At 39.2% G+C, this 22,468-nt stretch overlaps 1 protein-coding gene across 46 annotated transcripts in view; it reads left to right on the top strand.

Moving 5' to 3' along the window:
- DOCK9 (dedicator of cytokinesis 9) overlaps positions 1-22,468 on the top strand; it is a 269,565-nt gene that overhangs the window by 154,558 nt on the left and 92,539 nt on the right. For all 46 annotated transcript variants that reach the window (XM_070579155.1, XM_070579148.1, XM_070579130.1 and 43 more), the window contains exons 10-18: positions 7,483-7,557; positions 8,856-8,996; positions 9,323-9,526; positions 9,922-10,044; positions 13,589-13,671; positions 14,287-14,409; positions 21,908-21,987; positions 22,071-22,258; positions 22,397-22,462. In XM_070579155.1, coding sequence (XP_070435256.1) covers positions 7,483-7,557; positions 8,856-8,996; positions 9,323-9,526; positions 9,922-10,044; positions 13,589-13,671; positions 14,287-14,409; positions 21,908-21,987; positions 22,071-22,258; positions 22,397-22,462 — 1,083 coding nt within the window. The remainder of the gene's footprint in view (positions 1-7,482; positions 7,558-8,855; positions 8,997-9,322; positions 9,527-9,921; positions 10,045-13,588; positions 13,672-14,286; positions 14,410-21,907; positions 21,988-22,070; positions 22,259-22,396; positions 22,463-22,468) is intronic.

The raw sequence follows: 22,468 nt of genomic DNA, 5'->3' as shown, positions 1-22,468 counted from the left end.
CAACTTACATAGAATAAAATGCCCAAGTACTAATTGTACAGCTTGCTGGATTTCTTTTTTTGTTTGTTTTTGAGGAAGATTAGCCCTGAGCTAACTACTGCCAGTCCTCCTCTTTTTTGCTGGGGAAGCCCTGCCGGAGCCAACATCCGTGCCCATGTTCCTCCACCCCATACATGGGACACCTACCACAGCACGACGTGCCAAGCGGCACCACGTCCGCACCTGGGATCCGAACCGGCGAACCCTGGGCCGCTGAGAAGCGGAACGTGCGAACCCAACCGCTGCACCACCCGGCCGGCCCCAGCTTGCTGGATTTCGCATTTGTAGAGCGCACAACCACCACCCAGATCAATATATAGAACGTTTCCAGCATCCCAGCAGACTGCTTTGTACTCCCCCCCTAGCTGATACTTCTATTATTTTTACCTCTACCTCATTGTAGATTAGTTTTGACTATTCTAGACCTGCCTATAAATGGAATCATACAGTACGTACTCTTTGTGTCAGGCTTCTTTAGCTCAACATTATGTGACCCAGATTTTTTAAAAAAATAAATGACATAGAACTGAATGGAGAATATTAAAGTACATTGCCCTTAATAATGATAGGTATTATTTTTTTAAAAAAACTATACATATAGTGTGTGTGTGTGTGTATTGAGTAGTGATGTAAGCATATTTCTTACTGTGGATCATGGTCCAAGCGTGAAAAATGCAGCATTGTAAGAGGTTAACTGTCATTCTCTTCCCCCAGCTCTCAAGTGTTTTAAAAATATTTTTATTCATGAATAAAAATATTTTACAAAAAGGCAGAAGATAATTTTTCAAAGGGAAAAAGAAAAAGAATAAAGAAAATTAAGATGTATTGTCATTCACTCAACATACTCTCATCACACCTGGAGGGGGCAGGTGTCTTGGCCTACTCAGTGCTGTGCAGTGGAAGGAGCCCGCGCACCATTGTGCCTGGCTCTCAGCCCCTTCAGAATCCAGCGACCTTAGTGTGAGTGTATTTTTGGCTGTTTATAACCCCCTACAGTATATCTGAGGTGGGGATCATTTGTACCTGTTAAGACAGCAGAGAAGTTGACTGATAACTGGTCATCCTGTTTTTAGAAAGAATGGATTCCATTGTTGCAGAATCTGAGATTGAAGTAGAAAGTGGGAGGGGGAGCAGGAGAGAGGCTGGAGGCACACAGCTGTGCAGGGAGGGGAGTTTAGACAGGGGATGAAGAGGTAATGAGGTCAGGACCAGGGAAGGAAGGTGTAAGAAAGGGTCCAAAGGGAGATCAGGCCACAGTTAAGTAAGATGGCAGAGAAAGGACTAGAACAATGCGGGCAGGCAGAAGGTAGTTGAAGATGTAATTTAATGGCAGGCTTTCCTCTGGTCAACTCCTTCTTCTGCTTCATTCATCCTGTTTCCCTAGCTTTTGTTTTCCACTGTGACTGAGACATAACCAAACAGGATATGAGCGACAGGAAGTTGTTTTAGTACAAAAATAACCACTGTTTCGTTCTGGAATATAGTGGAGGGGCCCTTACATATGGTAGGGGCAATTCAGATTTAGGTTTTCAGAATATTTTGTTTATTCTTGGCCCTTATGTTGTTTGTACATTTAGTACCGAACATCTTTATTGTTTTCTTATTAGGGGACATGCTGTATCTACCCTAAAACTTCTTCCTTTCCTGCTATTGTCTAATATGGAACCAAACATATTATTTGTTGTAAATTTAACAGCATTTATAGTATCAGAGTACAGTCTTATAAGCATTTTTATTAAATACACAAACTTTAAAGTTAGTTAATTGGTTTCTTCCCTGCAAAGTCAAGGGGTAATATGATCAGGTTGTAAACCTGATTACTATTTATTTAATAATTTCCTTCTCTGGTTACATTTATCTTAGGTGACATTGGGATATATGTATCACCTCCTTGTGTAAAGATAGTATGAAGAAAACCCTCGTGCTTCTGCCTATATTTTCCTCCACAGCTTTTCTGTTTTTGAGCTTTTTTTGTACTCAAAGGACAGCAACTCACCTTAATTTGGTGTCCTCATGTGATTCTGAAAGAGAAGCATTGTTTCATGTTAATCCAAAATTGCTCACATCCTGTTAGCTTATAACTTCTTTTTAGCAAATGAACTTATCTTTCTAGGTAAATCTTCCACAGTTGAAAGCAGGATAAAGTATGATGTCTCAGAGTATGAGGAGGAGGAAGAGCCAGGGGGCCAAGCTCACCAGTACTTGTTGGAACCCAGTTTCACAGATGCCTTTTTTGATTTTTTTAAAACTAAGCCTGTAATAGATGCTTCCTTCCCTATATCCTAATCCAGAAATCTCTGTTACTGTATTATGATACAAAGGAATTGGCTAGGGTTGTGTTTGTGAGGTCAGCTGGCATTCTATTTCTTGGGCCTCCTTGTTCTAAAATGCTTTATTATAGTTTTGTGACACAGAGGATGAGATGATCGTCCCAGGGAGTTAGATATCTTGGAAGTAGTGGAAACAAATCATGACAGCTCTTTAAATTAAAAAGCATATATCCTGGCCTCAAAGGATTTTGCTAAGTCTTCCTATTCCAATCCGTTCTGTTTAAATGACCTAACAATCAACACAATATTTTTTTGATAACTTCTCCTCAAAATAAGATGCTATTGGTGATAGTCTTCGCATTTTGATTGTTTTGCCTGCTCAGAGATAAACTCAAGACACTGAGTATGCATGAAGCTTACAGTAGTCCTTCTCGAAACTCTTGAGTGTTTGGTCCATAACTGCTTCTTAAGACAAAGAAGGAAACATTGTCAGGGTGTGTCGTTAGTGACTAAACATAGGGTTTGCAGGAGTGGGGAGAATAGCTTTTGTTTTAGACAAATCATTCTCTTCTTTGACTCCTGAGCAAATGTGAGTTTTTACAGAGAAGGGCTCTGCCACTGTCCGTTTTCTTCCTCCATTGTCTTCTCATTTTCTTCTACACTGAACCCAAAGTAGTAGGTGGGCTATGGGTGGGACGGCAGCAACAGGGTTTGGGGAAGAGCCAGTCCACTTCTTCCTACCTCCACCGTATGGACTGACCACAGGTTATTTTAAGAGCACAGCTGTTTTCTCTCACTTTGAAAAGTACTTGACAGCATAGTCTTTGGGATAATGTTTTTTTACAGTTTTTTTTTGTGGGCCCTTAGATTGTGAAGTGTATGTTATAACAATTTATTTTATTGTCTTTACTAAAATATAAATGTGCTTGCTGTAATAAGTAAAAATATCCAAAGATGTATAAAAAAAAGTTAATCTTTTCCCTTCATCCTCCATTTCCACATTCTTGAGAGCACTGATGTTGTTAACCTATTGTAATTCATCTTTTACCAAACTGATTGCTCGTAGAAATATATACACACATATGTAGAGTTTTTAGTTATTTTTGAAAATATGCTCATGATATATACATTACTCTGCAACTTGTTCTATCACTTAAAAATATTTCATGGATGTCCCTCTGGGGCCATAGACGATCTAGTTTACTCATTTTTATAGTTGCATAATATTCCAAATATGAATATTGCATACTTTATTCAGCTGTCTCCCTATTCATGAACATTTAGGTTTTCAGTTTTTAGCGTCTACAAACAGTGTACAATAAATGTCATGACCTATTTGTCAGCTTAAATGCTTGTGGTCCTGTTGCAGTAGGAAAAATTCCCAAAAGTGGGATTTTTGAGTCAGAAGTTATTGTGTTTTTAATGCTTTAAATGTTGCCAGGTTACTTTCCCAAAGGGTTGTAATGATTCACATTCCCATTTCTCTACATCCTCACCAGAGGAGTGAAAAATTGTATTTCACTACTTTGATTTGTATTTTGCTGCTTAGTAGTGACGTTTTTTCATATTTTCATATATTTATTTGCCATTTGTATTTCTTCTTCTCCCACTTGCCTGTTCATATTCTTTAGCTATGTTTTTTTCTTGTCTAATAGTTAAGAGTTGAGCTCTGAAGCCAGACAGCCTCAGTTAGATGCCAGGCTTCTATTTAATGTTGTAGGGTCTTGGGCAAACTATTGAACCTCAGTGTCTTCTCTTTTAAGCAGGGATAATAATAGTATCTGCATCCTAAGATTGTACGAAATTTAAATCAGCACTTAGGATAATATGTAGCATGGAGAGTTGGCTATTATCAATAAATAAATTTGCTTTTATCATTATGATACTTACACATACTTATTATTCTCTGGCTCTGGGGCAAAGCTATGCCCTTCTCAAGCTACAGTTTCTTACCACGTAGGTTTCACTTGGTAATTCCTTCAGCCACTGTTTATCAGGTCTCCCCTCTGTTTAGTGCGTCCTAGACCTTGGGAAGGATGGAGAAACTGAAGAAGCTGAGTTTGCCTTTTATCTTATCTCGTACCAGAGCTGTCAATGTATGTAAGAGAGTATAAGCTTTTAGGTTATTTTTATATCTAATGTTGCCTCTTGTTTCCCATTAGATGGTCTCTTTAGTGAAGAATATATCCTTTGGATGTTAGTGGCAACATCAGAATGCTTTGAGTGTGTTTTGGCTAGTCGTTGACTTTTTTTCCCTTTTAATGTGTCTGCATCCCTGTTTGTCCTCTAATTATATTGAGCTCATAGCAGCCATTCTTGCTTTATTCATTTCTCATCTCCTAGTGCAGTCAGCTTGAGACAACAAGCTTCTTTCAGAAGGGTACCAGGAATTTCATCTACATTAAGAACCCATTGCCCTTCCCCAGTGTCCGAGATCACAGTGTTTGCCTTTGTTGAAGGACTCAAGCAGAACTTCAGAAGCAGAATGCATTGCTGTTGGTTGTGGCTTGCAGCACCTAGTACTGATGTTTTTGTTAAGAAACGTCGTGGGTGGTATACAAAGTAAAAAGCAAATTCTTTGGGTTCAGTTAAGTAGATTCTACATGCAAATATTTTGGCTCTTTTGATGTGAAAAATTAGGAAAGGTGATAGGCAAAATGGAGTAAAAAAGTGGCCCCATCTCCCATGTGGAGAGAGCCTGCTTCAGCCACATTTTCCCCTGTGAACAGATGTTTTGTAGGAATGTCCCTTAACCTCCAGAAGACTTAAAACTCCTGTAGATAGCATCAAGATAAGCTTTGTTATGGCAAGAGACTTGAGCCATCATTCTTGTTCAACATTTTTACTCAGAAATGAAAATAGAGTCCAGGGAGGCTAACTGGCTTGCCCAAGTTCACACAGTTAACAACTGAACTAGAATCCAGTTTCTTAGTATTCTGGTGGTCATTTCATCTTGCTAGACGTAGACCGTTGGTTAAATATAATCATGAAAGAGTTTGGATCATTGCTAAGAACCTAGTTTAGCAACTTCATGGCTGAGAAAATTAAGATGACGCTCAATTTCTCATTAGCTATGATTAGATATGTAGTAATAGACCTCATTCTGCCACCAGCAGAGAGGACAGGACACCCTCTCTACTATGGCTGTCACCGCCCCATCATATCCTGAGATGTGACTAATGTCTTTGGGGAAAGGAGCAGATGAGAGAGGACTTTTTATTCTGACTCTGTAGACTTAACCATGGAGATTGAGAGTAAGAAAGAGCTGTGACAGCTATGAAGAACAGGCTATAGATTTAGAGATATTAGGTGTGAGAAATGTGGTTGGAGATGACTTCTATCTTGTGAATGTCTTTGAAGCTTCTTCTCCTTTCTGTTCCCAAATCCCTTCTTCTCCAGCCCCCATCTCTGCCACCATATGTCTCATTCCCTCAATGTCTTCTCTTCTGTCCATCCCCTTCAGTGTTAGGGCAGACTGACTTTCACACTTTCCCCAGGAGATCTCATCCACTCCCAAGACTTCCATCCCGCCAGGCTGATGTTCTCCAGGTTTGTAATTCCAGCCTTCCTCTCCACCCTGTGCTTGATCCCATCTCCCTAGCTGTCAACTAGGTGTTTCTAGTTGGAAATCCCACATACACCTCCAAACTCCACTTGGCCATTCTTCTTCCTGAATTATCTATCTCAGTTAATGGATTCACCAGTCAGCAGGCCACCCAAGCTAGGATGTGGGATTTGTTATGGGCCCTGCTGTAAAACTGGCAGACTGTTGTGATAATCTAGGAGAGAGCATGTGGGCCTCTCAGTCTTTCTTTTTAATCCATTGCCCCAGCCCTACCTGAGTGATACTTCTAAAATGGCAGAACTGGTTATTTTATTCCCTTGCTTGAAGTACTGCAGGATTTTTTGGATTCTGAATGAATCTCCAGTCTTTAACATACAAATCTCAGACATTTCTTTTTACTTTTCTCATCATGCCCAACCATTCAGTTGTAATGAATGACTTGGTCATTGCTCAGGTGTGACTTGTACCTTTATACCTCCTCCTGGAAGTCCTTCTCTCCTTTTGAGCCCAAATATTCTTGTCCTTCAAGATGGGCCTTCCTCTGGCAGCTGTTTCCTGACTGCCACCCCCTAGTTCAGGTTACCTCTCACTGTACCATATGCTTTCTTTCGCCATTCTTATTGCCTGTTTATATTCTGTCTCTTCAGATGTCCCTTAGAGATAGGGACTTTGTATCATTCATGTTTGTGTCACTAGTGCCTGACATATGATAAGTGCTCAATAAATATTGACTGAATAAATCAGCAATGCCCTCTTTTGCCTGCCACAAATACCTATGGCTGTCCTTCAAGATCTGCCATAGTTTTCTCTATTCCATCACCTAAAAATATATTCCTTTCTCTTCCTTTGCTTGTATCAGTCTTAGACTGGACCCTAAATCCTTTCTACCATCTCAGTTCATTTCCACTCTCAGTGTCTATCCATGCTGTGCATCCTTTTCATTCTGCCTGAAATATTCATGTTGTCCTTCTTTTTGCTGTCTAAATTTTACTCCTTCATTCAAAGCCTGTCTCTTATTCTGTTATTTTATGAAGCCTCTCTTGATAGGAATACTTAGTTATTCTCTTCTGCTTTCTTTGTGTTGGCTTTGAGTCTCCAATTGATTTTCAGCTTCATAGGAGTAGAGATCAAGTCTTGACTTCTTTTTCTCCCATAGCGCTTATGCTATGTGCTGCATAATTGATAGTCTCTCCTTCTTCACTGGCATACAGTTGACTCTCCAATATAAGGGCAGAGTTGTCTGGCAGCCTGGCTCTTCAGGATGGGGCAGCTTTCAAACATCTTTGAACACTTTTGTAAGAATAGGGGTTTTGGGGTTTGTTTTTGGAGGAAGATTAGCCCTGAGCTAACATCTGCCACCAATCCTCCTCTTTTTGCTGAGGAAGACTGGCCCTGACCTAACATCCGTGCCCATCTTCCTCCACTTTATATGTGGGATGCCTGCCACAGCATGGCTTGACAAGCGGTGTGTAGGTCCGCACCCGGATCCAAACTGGCAAACCCCAGGCCACTGAAGTGCAACGTGTGAACTTAACCACTGTTCTACTGGGCTGGCCCCAAGAATAGGGTTTTTTAAAATGTAATTTTAATTTTTTGTTATCTTATCAGAGTGCCAGAGAAGCAGAAATCAAACTGAAAAGTGAAAGCAGAGTTAAACTTTTTTACTTGGACCCAGATGCCCAGGTAAGAACTATTTTAATACTTAAAATTTAAAACTAACATGAGGAAAGATAAACGTTTGTCGGGTTATTTATTTATTTGCATGTTTATTTTGGATTGACAAGCAATGTAACAATATAGAAAATTTAGGGGAAAGAGGAAAAATAAAAACAACTTATCATCTCATCACCTTACTATTACTATTGTGAGGATTTGATAATTCAGTAGATTGTTGAAAATTGAGGGAGAGTGATCAGTTTATCCAAAGACATTCTTAAGTTCACAAAGAACATATGTTACACTGTAAAATAACCATGAGAAAATAGCAAGCACTACTGCAGATGCCCAGTACACAATATTTCCCAGTTAGCCCGGGCTCAGTCCCAAATACAAGCCTTGCAGTGCGTGCGGTCCACATCTGTGTCCCAACAGAATCCCAAACGTGGCATAGCAAGGACATTCAGGGCTGACCACAGAGAGGGTTGCTCCGAGGGGACAGCAGTTCTGCTGTATTCTTCCTGTATTTTTCCCTTCTTCATTTGTGGTCTTTTATGTAGAACTTCTTTTCCCCATTTAACTTCAATAATAAGTATTTTTCTGTGTTTCTTCACAGACTTCATAACCACACATATAAATATTTTTTGCTTTTTGACATTTGTTTATTGTGGTGAAATATGCATAACATAAAATTTACCATTTTAACCATTTTTAAGTGCACAATTCAGTAGGATTAGGTACATTCACAACTATTATTGTACAGCTATTGTTGTATTCATTTCCAGAAGTTTTTCTTCATCCCAAACAGAAACTCGGTACTCATTAAACAATAACTTCCCTTTCTTCCTTCCCCTCACCTCCTAGTAGCCTCTGTTCTATTTTCTGTGTCTCTGAATTTGCCTATTCTAGGAAGCTCATATATGTGGAATCATATAACATTTGTCTTTTTATATCTGGCTTGTTCCACTTAGCATGTTTTTATGGTCCATCCATGTTGTAACGTGTGTCAGAATTTCATTCCTTTTTATGGCTGAATAATATTCTATTGTGTGTGTATACCACATTTTATTTATCCCTTGATCTGTTGATGGACCCTTGGGTTGTTCATAACCATAATTTTTAACCTCTGTATACTCGTCTATTGAGTAGATGGCATCATTTATTTGACCATTATTATAAACTAGTATAAAATAGTAACACCATTGTGAGTAAATGAGTATATATAGCTTTTCCATATTTTAGGCCGTTTCCTTAGGATACGTGTATTATGGGACTTTTTTTAATAGGAGCATAATATATTTGTATATTTACATTTTCTTTTAAAGAAGCTTGACTTCTCATCAGCTGAGCCAGAAGTGAAACCATTTGAAGAGAAGTTTGGAAAAAGAATTCTCGTCAAGTGCAATGATTTATCTTTCAATTTGCAATGCTGTGTTGCCGAAAATGAAGAAGGACCCACTACAAATGTAATTTTCCTTTTTAAAAATAAAGATTTTTTTTTCTTTTAAATATTCAGAGGTTTCAGATGTGCCTGTTGCAGTTCCGTCTGGACATGAAATCCTAGTTCCTGATGTCAAGGAGCTGCAGTGTTTAGGTCAGGATGCAGACGGCTGTTTAGCCTGTAGGGGCAGGATGTTTGTGACAACGGATGGGGATGGGGGCTGTTTCTCTTTAACAGTAATCTATAGCAACAATCATAAGTAGGTCTAGTAATTTCTTCTTTGATAACAGCATTCTTTTTTCCCCACAGTTTGAGCCATAGTGATGGTCTGGATTGTTTTGTTTTATTCAGGTAGAGCCTTTCTTTGTTACTCTATCCCTGTTTGACATAAAATACAACCGGAAGATTTCTGCTGATTTCCACGTGGACCTGAACCATTTCTCAGTGAGGCAGATGCTGGCCACCACATCCCCGACTCTGATGAATGGCGGTAGGCAGAGCTCACCTGCCCTTCAGGACATCCTTCATGAAGCTGCCATGCAGTATCCGAAGCAGGTGGGGGGCAGGAGCCCAGGAGTCATGCTGCTAAGACTTAGCTTGCACATGCTATATAAATACATAGTGAGACTTTGTAATGCACAATTGGGGCAAATGAGACTGTTGATTATATTGATGGCTCATATAATTAGACAGTAAAAGCAAGTGGGAGAAGGAGAAGAGTGGTTTTTGATTTCTCATTTTTTTTTAATAAACTTTCTGCTAGTTGCCTCCTCCACCAAATAGCCTTTTGGGCCGATGGTGAGCTATTGATGAGTTAACTGGTTTGTCTGTGCTTCCTAATAGCTAGACTGTTGGAGTGCTCTTTGCTGCTGTAGAACCTTTAATGTTCTTGGGATTTGTTTAACACAGTTGTGAATTCTACTCACTGAAGAAAATCGTTTGTTCCCTAGGGAATATTTTCAGTCACGTGTCCTCATCCTGATATATTTCTTGTGGCTAGAATTGAAAAGGTGCTTCAGGGGAGCATCACGCACGGTGCGGAGCCGTACATGAAAAGTTCAGACTCTTCTAAGGTAGGGGTGACTTTTATGCTTTGTGATGGTAAACAACAATCAGAAAAAAGAGCTCATTGTTGAAATAGAAATGCTTAAAGAAATCAAAGTTAAACCATATTTATATTCTAAAGCAAGTAGACTCCTCTCCATAGATTTATTCTTATATTTAACCTAATGTATTTGATTTTCAACGAAAAGTTGTCCTATGTGTACATAAAATGCTTCATTTGGTTAGACTGTCCTCACATCATGGAATAATTTAAAAAGGAATTGCCAGCTTAATAGCAGACTCTGTCATTACAAAGTACACATGTATTCAAATAGCGTTCATTCCACTTGTTGATGTGTCTTTTGGGTTCTGGAGTTATTTTTGAGTCTGTTTACACTTGAATATGAGACTAGAGACAAGGAGATAATCTGGCCCGTAGTGTCAGTGGTTCAGGTGCATTTGTGTTTTGTTAGGCAGGGCAGGATTATGGTGGCAGAGGTGGTATGACCTTAGGGAGAAAAGAAAAAGGGAAACACACAAGACATATGTTTGGTGTATTTTCTTTACTTTGGTATAGTATTTGTTACTTGGGGAGTACCTAAGTGTGGACATACCATGGAAATATTGAATATTAGAAGTCATCTAGTCTAAGATCTTTCATACTTCCGAAAACTGAGGTATACAAAGGTTTAGTTACCTGCTCTGTGTCCCACAGCTATAGTGGCCAAAGGAGACCTGATTGTCACTTTCTAGCACATTGAGCTTCCTGGAGAGAGTAAGCTATTGAGTGCTGTCCCCGCCAGTTTTACAGTATTTTTAGTTAATTTCTTTCTTTCTTTTTTTACTTTTTATAAGTGGTCCTCTGAGAGATTTGCCCTGATACATTGACAAGGACTGGTCAGCAGTAGGAGGGAACACTCAGAGATTCTCCCAGAGGTTCACTGAGCTTATTCAGAGCTTCCTCTCTTCCTCTCTTTAGCCACCCATACATCACAAGTGTGTCCACCAAGATGCAGGATGGTCCTAAGGTTCTAGGAGTCAGAGACCTGGGTGCCGAGCACCTAACTAGCCTGGGTACTTTGGACAAATCATGTCTCCTCTCTGGGCCCCAGATGTACCATCGATAGTTGAAGTTGAACGTTACTACCTACCACTACCTTCCTCTCAGGGACAGTGGTAGGATCAAATAGATAATGTACGAGACAGTGCTGTGGACACCAGAAATCACTGATGCATGTAGGACTTCATTATTTATTACAGCCCCAGTCAAGGAAAAGCCCATAATACCCAGGCACATTACTTCAAACAGTATGCCTTTCTGGCTGATAAGAACTAAATGAAATTTGGTCTCTGGAGAGAAACTGTTTTATTTTTTAAATCAAGTTTGTAAAACCTTGGATGAGAAATTCTTTTAGCTCTTTGATGTTTTGATTAATAATCAATGAAAGCCCAAGATAAGATCTATTCTCCTGACTGTATATGCAACACATTTCCAAGGCTCTTATGCACCAACTTTGCTACTTCTGCCTGCCACATGCACAATTTGAAATTTGGCAGCTCGTGTTGGTGGAAAAACCACCTATCACTGTGGGCTAGACTTTACACTCTATCCTTCCCAGTGTCCAATGAGCATCTGCTGAAGTCTGCTCTTCCTTCATTATTTATGGAATGTAAAGCTCAGCCATGTGTACGTTATTCTGTGCATTTGCACCTCCAAAGCATTAAATTAAAGCAGGGATTAAGATTCAACCATCTTACATTAGAATAGAAGTTTTGGCAGAGACAGAGGGATTATTTTTTTCTATGTATGAAAATTGTCTCTTCATGTTTTTCAAGATGGTCTAGAATATCATTTGGAATAAATTTTTGTTTTGGAGGAAATTTTTTTGAAAAGTCTCTGTAGGTGTCCACCAAGAATAGATTTTTTTAAAAAGCAAAAAAAAGGGGGAAAAAAACCCCAAAAGGCAAAAATGAGTTTTTCACTCCGACTTTCACATACATTATGTTCCATTTGCACCCTTGGTGAGTCTGAGAGCTCAGCTCTCATTCACTGCAGGGAACTGTGAGGCTTATTTGAAGCCTTGTGTTTTAGCTTTAAATTTTATGCAAATCTTGCATTTTATTCCATGACATAGTCGTTATTGTTAGAAGCTAAAAATAATAGTTCCTACCTAAAAATGTTTAAGTAAAACTGCCGCTTCAGGAAGGTAGACCATTTTACCCTGCGTACCCCCAAGTCCCTGTGTGAACATACCTGACTTGAAGAAGAAAGAGAGGGACTAGGTGAGCTCCTGACATCTGTCTCAGTCAAGATGTGTCTTCCAGTTCACTCACGAAGGCAGCAATACCCAGAGCATGACTGTAGTAGAATCATAATGTTTTGTAACTGCAAGGGATAATGAAAATTAGAGCCCCAAGCCCTTCATTTTTGAGGTGGGGAAAGAGGAGCCCAGAGAGATTTAATGGCCTATAGAGTCACGCTGCTGGCTCAGTTTGTCTTAGACACAGATGGCTCTATTGTTCTACTTCTGAGTCTTCTAGATGAGCACTTTTCAAACCCCTTGCACACACATCACTGGAGGTCTAATCAGAATGCAGGTTCTGACGTAGGAGGTCTGGAGTGGGCCTGAGACTCTGCATTCCTAACATGCTCCCAAGTGATACTGATGCTGAAGCTCTGCAGAGCACATATTGGTTCATAGGTGCAAGGTTACATTTCCCCAAATTGGTTTGACTTTGATATACTTAAGTAATGTGAAAGACCCTTCAGCGTGCCACTCTGACTCTAAATCAATCAAACTTTGCATTGGTAACAATGCAGTATCCCAGTACAAGCAAATTTGGGAAAACTAAGTATCGTCTGCTTTGGCAATAGGGGTATAGTTGATTATTAGATCTGCCATGCGTACATCGTAGGCCAAGGGCAAATCTGCTTTACTGTGCACTATGGGATTAATCAGTTAACCCACAGCAAACCAAAATTGATCATTTGGAAGTGAAAATACCAGTAATTTATACTTAGAAAGCAAGAATATAGTGACTGAAAACCCTGGCCTAACTTAAGTCAACACCTGTAATGTCTTAATAATGAGTATCTTTCCCCCAAATTGTGGGATGCACAAGACAGTGCACATTAGCAGCTGTGAAGGCATAGTATTTTCATTAGTGTTCTTATTTAACCTCTAGTAATGCCGTATATTTTGGCTCGAATGTTGGTAGTTTTATTATTAATAACTCAGTGTATATGTAATAAGTAGCCCTTAGTCATAAAGAACTGAGAAATCCTATGAAATGGTGTGTTTGTTGCCTGTGAAGACAACAGTTTAGAAAAGATAGACATTTTAGAAATAGTTCTCATTCTGTATTCTTTGAAAATCACTGCTAGAGAATGTATTAAACAGAGTACTCTGCACTGAGTGTAAATCCAGCCATATTAATTACAGTAAAACGTTCCTTTCTATTCATCTGATACTATAGTAAGAGCTTATTTAATGAGCCTGTGATGATGGCTCTTTAGATCATAATTCTCCTGTGGGATGCAGTATCTCATGGCTTTATTCTGATGTCTTCAAGGTTGCTCAGAAGGTGCTGAAGAATGCCAAGCAGGCATGCCAGAGACTAGGACAGTATAGAATGCCATTTGCTTGGGCAGCAAGGTAAGGGGAACATCTTTTATACCTTTGATAAAGATATAGATATATGGATATAGACAGACAGTAGGCTAGCTAGCTGGATGGCTGGCTAGCCAGCTAGATACACCAACTTACCCATTCTGTTTGTTATTCAGAGACAAAGAAGATTTGAATGTGTAAATTTGAAAAAATAAGTAAGCCCCATATCTGAATAATCATTTATTACTGTCACAGAAAGGAAAGATGCTGGCTGGAGGGTAGCTTTTTGGAGCCGGCAGAATGCACAGGAGTTGGTTGCAAAGCTGGGATTCCATGTTCCAGCCACATGTCTCCAGCTGGAAGTGGGGTGGCAGCCCAGTGAGGCCTGCAGATATCTTTGTTTATGATCTCTACTTCTTAAGCATTTGACTGTGTATCTTGTTTCCTAAGCATGAGCCATTTGCTGGAAATATTTTCTATGTAAATTGAGTTAGTTCTAGTCATCTTCATAAATATCTTCCATGTTTTTAGATAATGAGATTTCTGTTGGCTACAGCCAATGGAATAATAATTAGTCTTCACATAGAAACCAGAGTTAAGTTGTGGATTTATTTCAGTCTTTTGGAAACTCAGTTTAGAAATGTTGTTTTGCTATTTCAGGACATTGTTTAAGGATGCATCTGGAAACCTTGACAAAAATGCCAGATTTTCTGCTCTCTACAGGCAAGACAGCAATAAGCTATCCAATGATGACATGCTCAAGTTACTTGCAGACTTTCGGAAGTGAGTCTCAGGGCCTTACTTATTCTCACACCTGAAAAATAGAAGTTGTTTGGTGGGGAGGGAGGAAGTGAGAGCAAGGAGCAATCTTTAAATTGCTCGTTCCAGCATAGGGCATATTGGTTCAGCAAGGAAATTTTCCTCAAGTCTTTGGGAAGGAAGAGAGGGTTTAAAATCAGAAGAGTAACCTGGTTAATTTGAATTTTATAAAGGTGCTTTTGGTGGTGCTCTCAGGGGTGGGTTGGGGGTAGAGATGAGCCTAGGGAAGAAGGAAACAATTGAGGAACGTTTGATGAGAGACAAGAAAGGACTTAGCAAAGTCACTACAGGTGGAAATAGGAAGGGGACTAATTAGAGAGACACAGTTACTGGTTTCTTGGTTTTCTGATTGGGTGTTAGGGTGGAAAGAGAGAGAAGTGGGTGGTAGTCTAAGATAAATAACTCCCAGGTTTCTAAGTTATGTGATGGAGTGACTTGTGATGCCATTAACTGAGTGGGTGATTGGGGAAGGATAATAACTTATATAGTACTTACTGTTTACTGGCATTGTTCTAAATGCTTTACCTATATTAGTGAGTGTATTAATTTCCTAGAGCTGCTGTAACAAATTATCATAAACTGGGAGGCTTAAAACGATGGAAATTTATTCTCTCTCAGTTCTGGATGCTAGAAGCCCAAAATCAAGATGTTGGCAGGGCAACACTCCTTCTGAAATCTCTAGGGGAGGGTCCTTCCTTGCCTCTTACAGTTTCTGGTAGCCGAGGTGTTCCTTGGCTTGTGGCAGCATAACTCCAATCTCTGCCTCTGTCTTCACACAGCTGTCTTCCTGTGTGTCTCTGTATAAATTTCCTTCTTATAGGAACACATCATGTTGGATTAGGGCCAACACTAGTGACCTCATCTTAACTTGATTACTGCAAAGGCCTTATTTCCAAATAAGGCCACATTTATAGGGTACCCAAGCCTAGGACTTCAACATATCTTTTTGAGGTGCACAATTCAACCCATAACAATGAGGCAAAGAGAAGTTAATCAACATGTCCAACACTGCACAGCTGGTAAGTAGGTGGAGTCAGTCTGGCTGAGAATCTGTACTCTTATCCACTGTGTTATTCTAGTGCTCTCTCCATAAAGGGTTCACTTCTGATCCTGTAGAACTGATTTCCTTTCCTAGGGACATGGGTTTTAGAATTTTTCTGGGAAAATTCTGGGAATGAGAAAGAGCTGAGGGTGTTAGAAGATACTGAAATGAAAAGAATGGTCAAGAGCCGGTCACTAAGTATTCTGTGCCATAGGAACCTTTCAGTCTTACTTTGTTATTTGTATATCAAAGTAAAAATATTGTCGCTTTGCCTAGATCTCAAGAATGGCTGGATTAACTTTCGGTACTTCATTTTTGCCTTTTTCTCACTTTTCTCTCTTCTGAGTTTTCAGGATTCTAAATAGAACCATATTAACATCTTTTAAAAACCTTTACTTATTGATAGTGGGTAATGTATTGTCACATATACTGCATATACTGTGTGTCATTCATAATTATCGTCTTGTTTTTATTTGAGTTCCAGAAAACTTTCAGCCTTGCCTATAGAATAAAAAGTTCATTTTCTAAAACCATAGTCACCTTTAGTTAAATAAATTACAATTTTCCCTCACTAGACTACCATGCAACTCTCAATAATCATGATATAGGTCTATATGTACTGACTTAGGGAGGTGAAGATACTGTATGTTAAGGAGGAAAAGGTGTATCTGTATGACCTCTTTTTTTTTTTTTTTGGTGAGGAGATTGGCCCTGAGCTAACATCTGTTGCCAATCTTCCTCTTTTTTTTTCCCCTCCCCAAAGCCCAAGTACATAGTTTTATATCCTAGTTGTAGGTCATTCTAGTTCCTCTATGTGGGATGCTGCCACACCATGGCTTGACGAGTGGTGCATAGGTCTGTCCCCAGGATCTGAACCAGCGAACCCTGGGCTGCCAAAGCAGAGTGCGCAAACCCAACCACTTGGCCATGGGGCCAGCCCCCATATGACCTTATTTTTGAAAAGAAAATATTTTATATCTTTCTTTTTGTGCATAAATGAAGAAATGGATAGGCAAATAGCTAGCTGAATGGAAAGATAGAAGGGCATAAAAATAGTCATATAGGGCACACACCAAAATATTAGTAGTCATGGTTATCTCTGTGGGATGGGTTTATGGGTGATTTTTCACTTTCCACTTTATAGCTTTCCATGATTTTACATGAACATTAAGAAAAAACCCATTTACTTATATATTCCTACAGAAAAAAAAAACAGTGAAGTTTTTTATATGTGATGGAGGTTGGAATCTTGTCTCAGAAGCCTGAAGCTTCCCCCACAGTGGCGGCTCTTCAGGGTAGACCCAGCTCACAGCTCTGGCTTCCTCAGGAGGCTGGAGGGTGGGACTTTACAGGGTCATTAATCAAAAAATGATCTGAGCAGAGAGGCCACGGCCAGTCAGCAAGGAGCACAGACCTTCACTGGTTCAGGGAACAGGATGGGTTCACCCACGCTCATCAGACCATCATGCCTGTGCTCAGTAGGAAGGGCTTCATGGGAAGAGTGTGCTCCAGACGGCCAGTGAGAGACCCAGAAACCCCAACATGTGGCTCCCAGGCTATCAGCATCGGAAGATGCAGCAGCACTAGTCGAGCTGCTGTCCTTCTTAATAAGAATCCAAAGAAACACCACCGTCCACTCCCTGTGTTCTTCACAATACAGTTAGGGAAGTGGGGGATTCCTTTTTCATATATTTTTTAAAAACTTAGCATTGCTCTTTTTCTTTCCTTTTTGTTTTTTTACAGAGAATAATCTCATGTCAGTGCCCTGGGCACCAGCTTGGATCCAAAGCTATTGTTTCTGCTCCCATGATTGTCTCATAATGTCATTTAATAATGGATGAGAAAAATTTTCTCAAGCTACTCCAGTCTTTAGAAAATAGCTGCCAAAGCTCATAAGCCACTTTCCCTGTTTCTTTTGCAATAATTATCAGGAGATGCATTCCAAGATTTAGTAAGAAAACAATTCTGTCAGATAGATGGTATTGCTGACATATATGCTCCAAGAAATATTTATCTAAGAAGAGAAACTTGGTGTTTTACATTTATTTGATTTGCTCATGGTGGTGTCTTTTCTCACTTCTGCAGGAAATATGAAGGCATGAAGGCAAAGCATAAAAGTAGAATGTTTTCTTTAAAATGTAGACTTTTTTTTAATGCTACCACATTGGGTAGTTTGTAATAATACAGTTAGGGTTTTTGCATGAGACTTACGTGTGTGTGTTTATTTGTACCTTTATGTTCTTTGTACCCAAGTTTGACATTATTACCTGCATTTCCCTCTAGTTACACTGCATTCAAGCCAGGTGAGGCTGCATGACTTTCTCTAAACCCACTGTGTACTTTCAGTCCACCATACTTTTTCTTCTGCCTCAATTGTGTCCCCTTCCTGCCTCATTAAGCAGCCCACAAATCACAAACACATACAGCATATACATTCCGCTTATGCTTTTGTCTCTCTTAAGGAACCCTACTCATCTTTAAAAGCCCAATCTGTAACTCACTTCCATGCTGGGAGACCTGGGGCAGGTCACTTGGCTTCTCTGCTTGAGGCTCCTCTTCATTTTAAGGGGGGATGATAATACCCTTGCCTCCTAGAACTGTGCTGAGGAATAAACCAAAATGCCTGTCAGGGTGATTTTTCTCACCGTGAAGACTAGTGTCATTCCCTATTCCTTCCAATGCCTCTAGAAGCTCTGCCTTCGTAGAGGTTTGTATATACTCTGGAAGTCGTTACCATCACATATCTTAAGTAGTTGACAGTATCTACCAGATTTTTGGCTTCTTGAGGACAGGAATCATATCTTGTTTGTATTCTATCCATGGTGCCTAGTATAGTGCGTGTTCTCACACAGCATAAGCATGTGACAGACGCTGATTGAAATTTATCACAGACATAAATTCAGTGATTTTGTTTAAAGAACAATATCTCAAATTTCTTTCAATCATATATAAATTTTTTTAACTGACAGCAAAGCTTTTAGGAAATATGCCATTAGAAGAGTAGACTCAGACCATCAACAGACCTAAGCATGTCATTAATCACTGACTGCGTCAATACAGAAAGTAGGGAAGGGTAGACCAGGCTGCAGAAACACAGAGGTAAGGACGCAAAATCTGTTGGCCTGAGATGACTACTAGCTTGTGATACCATTTGCCTTTCCTATTGGGGAATTGTTGAACTAGCAGGAATGTATGGGCAGTAGGAAAAGAAAACCTTTCCTTTTCCTAACACAGGGAGTTTGAGCTTCACTCCGAGGTTCACACACAGACAGAAGCCGTTCCCAAATGCCAGACACCCTACATGTATCTACATTACACATTTATTCAGTCAATGGAGTTTCAGGATGGATTTTCATTCTCAAGTATTATTTTATAGGTTTTGCATAGAATATTAAATATTTTAAGCATTTAAAAACCCAAAACTAATCCCAATCATGAGAGAATTCACTTTGTGTACCACACATACTCACATCATCACTTTGGAAATGCATATAAAAAAAGCAGTAGAATTTTTGTTGTATGTGAGGTTTTGATGTCTAATTAGCCAGATTGAATAAAAACTGTAAATTTTTAAAATAGATTTAAGGTTATATTTTAAAAAACTAAGTTGGTAGAAACAGTTTCCACAAAACCCATGTGCTATGTAATACAGAACTAGCTCAGATCTACACTTGGTTGGAAACGCATGGAAATAATGCCTCTATAGAAGTAGCAACTAGAAATAAAAACTCTCAACAGAGGGACGAAACAGAATGAGAAATACGTATAGTTAGACGCAGAAATATATAACACATTGTAGAAAGATTTCAAGTGAAGATTGTTTAATTAAAATTTGTTGCTTAGAAAACCAATTCTCTCAAACCTGAATGCGGATGATGTCAGAGTGATGACAAAAAAATTGGTGAAGAAGGTGTAGATTCATTCATAGGTGGAAAAACTAGGAAAGGTTGATATATACAATACTCTTGAATACTTATATTTAAAAGTATCATTTGTAATAAACAGAGTATTTCTGACTCAAGGAAGCAGATACAACTTCATCAATGTCTCTAAGATTTTGTGGTATGTTGCAATGTTAAATTGTTCAAGTGAAGAGGTAGAGCAAGGCACTATATGTCAAGAAAATTTATACCTACATAGAAACCCACAGGTCTGAGGGTTGATGCCCCTGAAGAGCTCTGTGTAAAGCTGAGAAAGGCTCCAACAGTGCAGGAGGACACAGTACTTGGGAAGCCATCAAGTGCTCCCAGGGAATGGTTGTCAAAGGCACGATCTTTCTGCTAGAAGAAAAAGATAGTGTGTTTGTGAACAAATCACAGAATGGGTGCAGGAACAAAATGTAGGAGTAATGTTGGACTGTTCCTGGACATCTTTTGGCCAGAAATCTTTTTAACTGAAGGCAGAATGTGTGAAAAATTGTTGACTTGGCTTTCTGACAGTTATCTCTCTCAGGATTTCAAGGAATTGCTCATTTAAACTCAGGCGTAAACAAAAGACAGGTGGAAATGAGAGGAACCCTGGGAGAAAGTGATTCTGCAAGTTGGAGCTGGTGATGGGCAAAGATAAATATGCTTGACGTAGTCCCTAGCCATAAGGAAGCGGGAACTTTTAGGGAAAACCTGAGTCAGATGAACAATATCCCGAGATATACTGAGAAATTACAAGTGAGATTGCTTAATAGATAAGAATGATGTCTGAGGAACCTGAAAAATGGGAGATAGGAACTTTTCAAAATTGGAACAAAACCAAATGCTGACTCTGTTGGCCGCTGAGCTTTGATGTTTCTTGGCAGCATTCTAAAAGACAGTATTAAACAGGTGGCCCTTGGAGAATCATAAGGCAGCATTCTGTTTTCTAGGAATAAGTCATGTCATGTTGAACTGGTCATCCTAACTACATTTCTGCTTCTCTCTTTTTACTTGGGTTGCTAAGCTGCTGCAACACAGGAATCAAAACCTTTGACAAGTGTATGTACCATGATGTCCTATGAACAAGTCAGAGAAGCATAGTACACACGAGTGGACAGTTGTTCAACTGCTGGAGTAACCAGATGCCAGGAAGGGTGATGAATAGGCTAGTATCAGTCTGGAGACAGGCCTCTAGATGTTTGAGAAAGAGCCTATTCTTGGCAATATTCCATGCAGTATCTTCATCAATGACTTTTAGGAGAATATAAGGTGCTGATGAAATATCTTTATGACGTAGAGCTATTAACAGTATCTAATACATTAGATGTTAGAATCTGGATTTAGGAGGGTTTTGATCAACCACAAATGGCTCAAACATAAGAAGATGAAATTTCATCAAGATAAAAATAAAATCCTATTCTGAGATCCAAAAACATAATTGTATAAATATAGGATGGAGATGTAACATGATGGTAAAGCATATGAAAAAAGATTTAGGGATTTTAGGTGATTGTAAATTTAATGTAGGTCACTAGGGTGGTGTGGCTGCCTAAAAGTAGTAGCGTTTTGGCTGCATTAATAGAAGGGTATGTTGTTCAAAAACCAGACAGCTGCTCTACTCCTAGCTGGTCAGACTGTACTGGGTTGATCTGTGCAGTTCTGGGTGCCATGATGTAGATGGGGCGTTCTTCTAGGAGAGAAAAGGCATTGAAGGATGGTGCAAAGGGCTGAGAATGGAGGACTTCAGAAAGATGTGCTAGCTGTTTGTGGATGATTGAAAAGTGTTCCATAGAGAAACACAACGAGGCCCGAGGCCCCTTGATGAGTGGAAGTTTCAGAGAGGTGAATTTTACCATGCCATGAGGAAGAGCAATCTGGTGTTGAAACAGCTTTGTCAAAAGTTTCCTTGTCACCAGGAAGGGTTGAGTCAATAGCAGTACTTGTCAGGAATGTCACAGAGGAGATTCCTATATTGAATTGAGTCAGACTGAATACAAACACCAACATTTCATTGAGCACCTATTTTGTATCCAGGATTTTGCTAGACACTGGAGCCTAAGATGACTTCTAGTTCTGAATTTTGATGATTCTAAGTGAACCAAGAATTTCTGGTGAGAATGGAGTGGTTCAGGAATACTTGAACAGTTTGCTGGTATTCTTATCTACACTTGTTTGTCTATCAGAGTAGCCACTAGCCACATGTGGCTGTTGAGCACTAGAATTATAGCAAGTCCAAACTGAGATGAGCTGGAAATGTAAAATCCACATTTGGTTTTGAAGGTTTAGAATGAACTTTTTATACTGATGACACATTGAACCGATATTATTTTGGATATATTGGGTTAAATAAAATGTGCCTGTTTCTTTTTACTTTTTAAAATATGATTACTAGAAAGTTTAAAATTACTTTTGTGGCTTGCATTATATTTCTCTTGGAAGTACTGCTCTAGAACTTCGGTTTTAGACCTAACCTAACTTATAAATGTTTGATTTTCTCTTCTTTTCTTTGTAGACCTGAGAAGATGGCTAAACTCCCAGTGATTTTGGGCAATCTAGACATTACAATTGATAATGTTTCCTCAGACCTCCCTAGTAAGTGTAAGTTCTGTGTAATGAACAGACAAAATTTTGTGTGTTTGTTTTTTACTTCTATTTGTTTGTTTTTAATTTTTCAGATTATGTCAATTCATCATATATTCCCATGAAGCAATTTGAAATGTGTACTAAAACTCCCATTACATTTGAAGTAGAGGAATTTGTGCCCTGCATACCCAAACACACTCAGCCTTACACCATCTACAACAATCACCTGTATGTTTATCCTAAGTACTTGAAATATGACAGTCAAAAGTCTTTTGCCAAGGTGAGTGCAAAGATTGAGGTTTCATTTTTGATATCAAACTCCGGTAGGATTTGGCTTCTCATGTTCTTTTATAAATGTTTATATATTCTGGCCTTTTGTTTTATTTTCTTTTTCTTTTTTCTTTAAATATTGCTGTAGGCCAGAAATATTGCTGTTTGCATTGAATTCAAAGATTCAGATGAGGAAGACTCTCAGCCTCTGAAGGTTTGC

This window comes from Equus przewalskii, chromosome 16, assembly GCF_037783145.1.
Source record: "Equus przewalskii isolate Varuska chromosome 16, EquPr2, whole genome shotgun sequence".
NCBI classification, from domain to species: Eukaryota; Metazoa; Chordata; class Mammalia; order Perissodactyla; family Equidae; genus Equus; species Equus przewalskii.
Note: the sequence above shows the minus strand (reverse complement) of the source record. Positions and strands in the feature narration are given on the sequence as shown.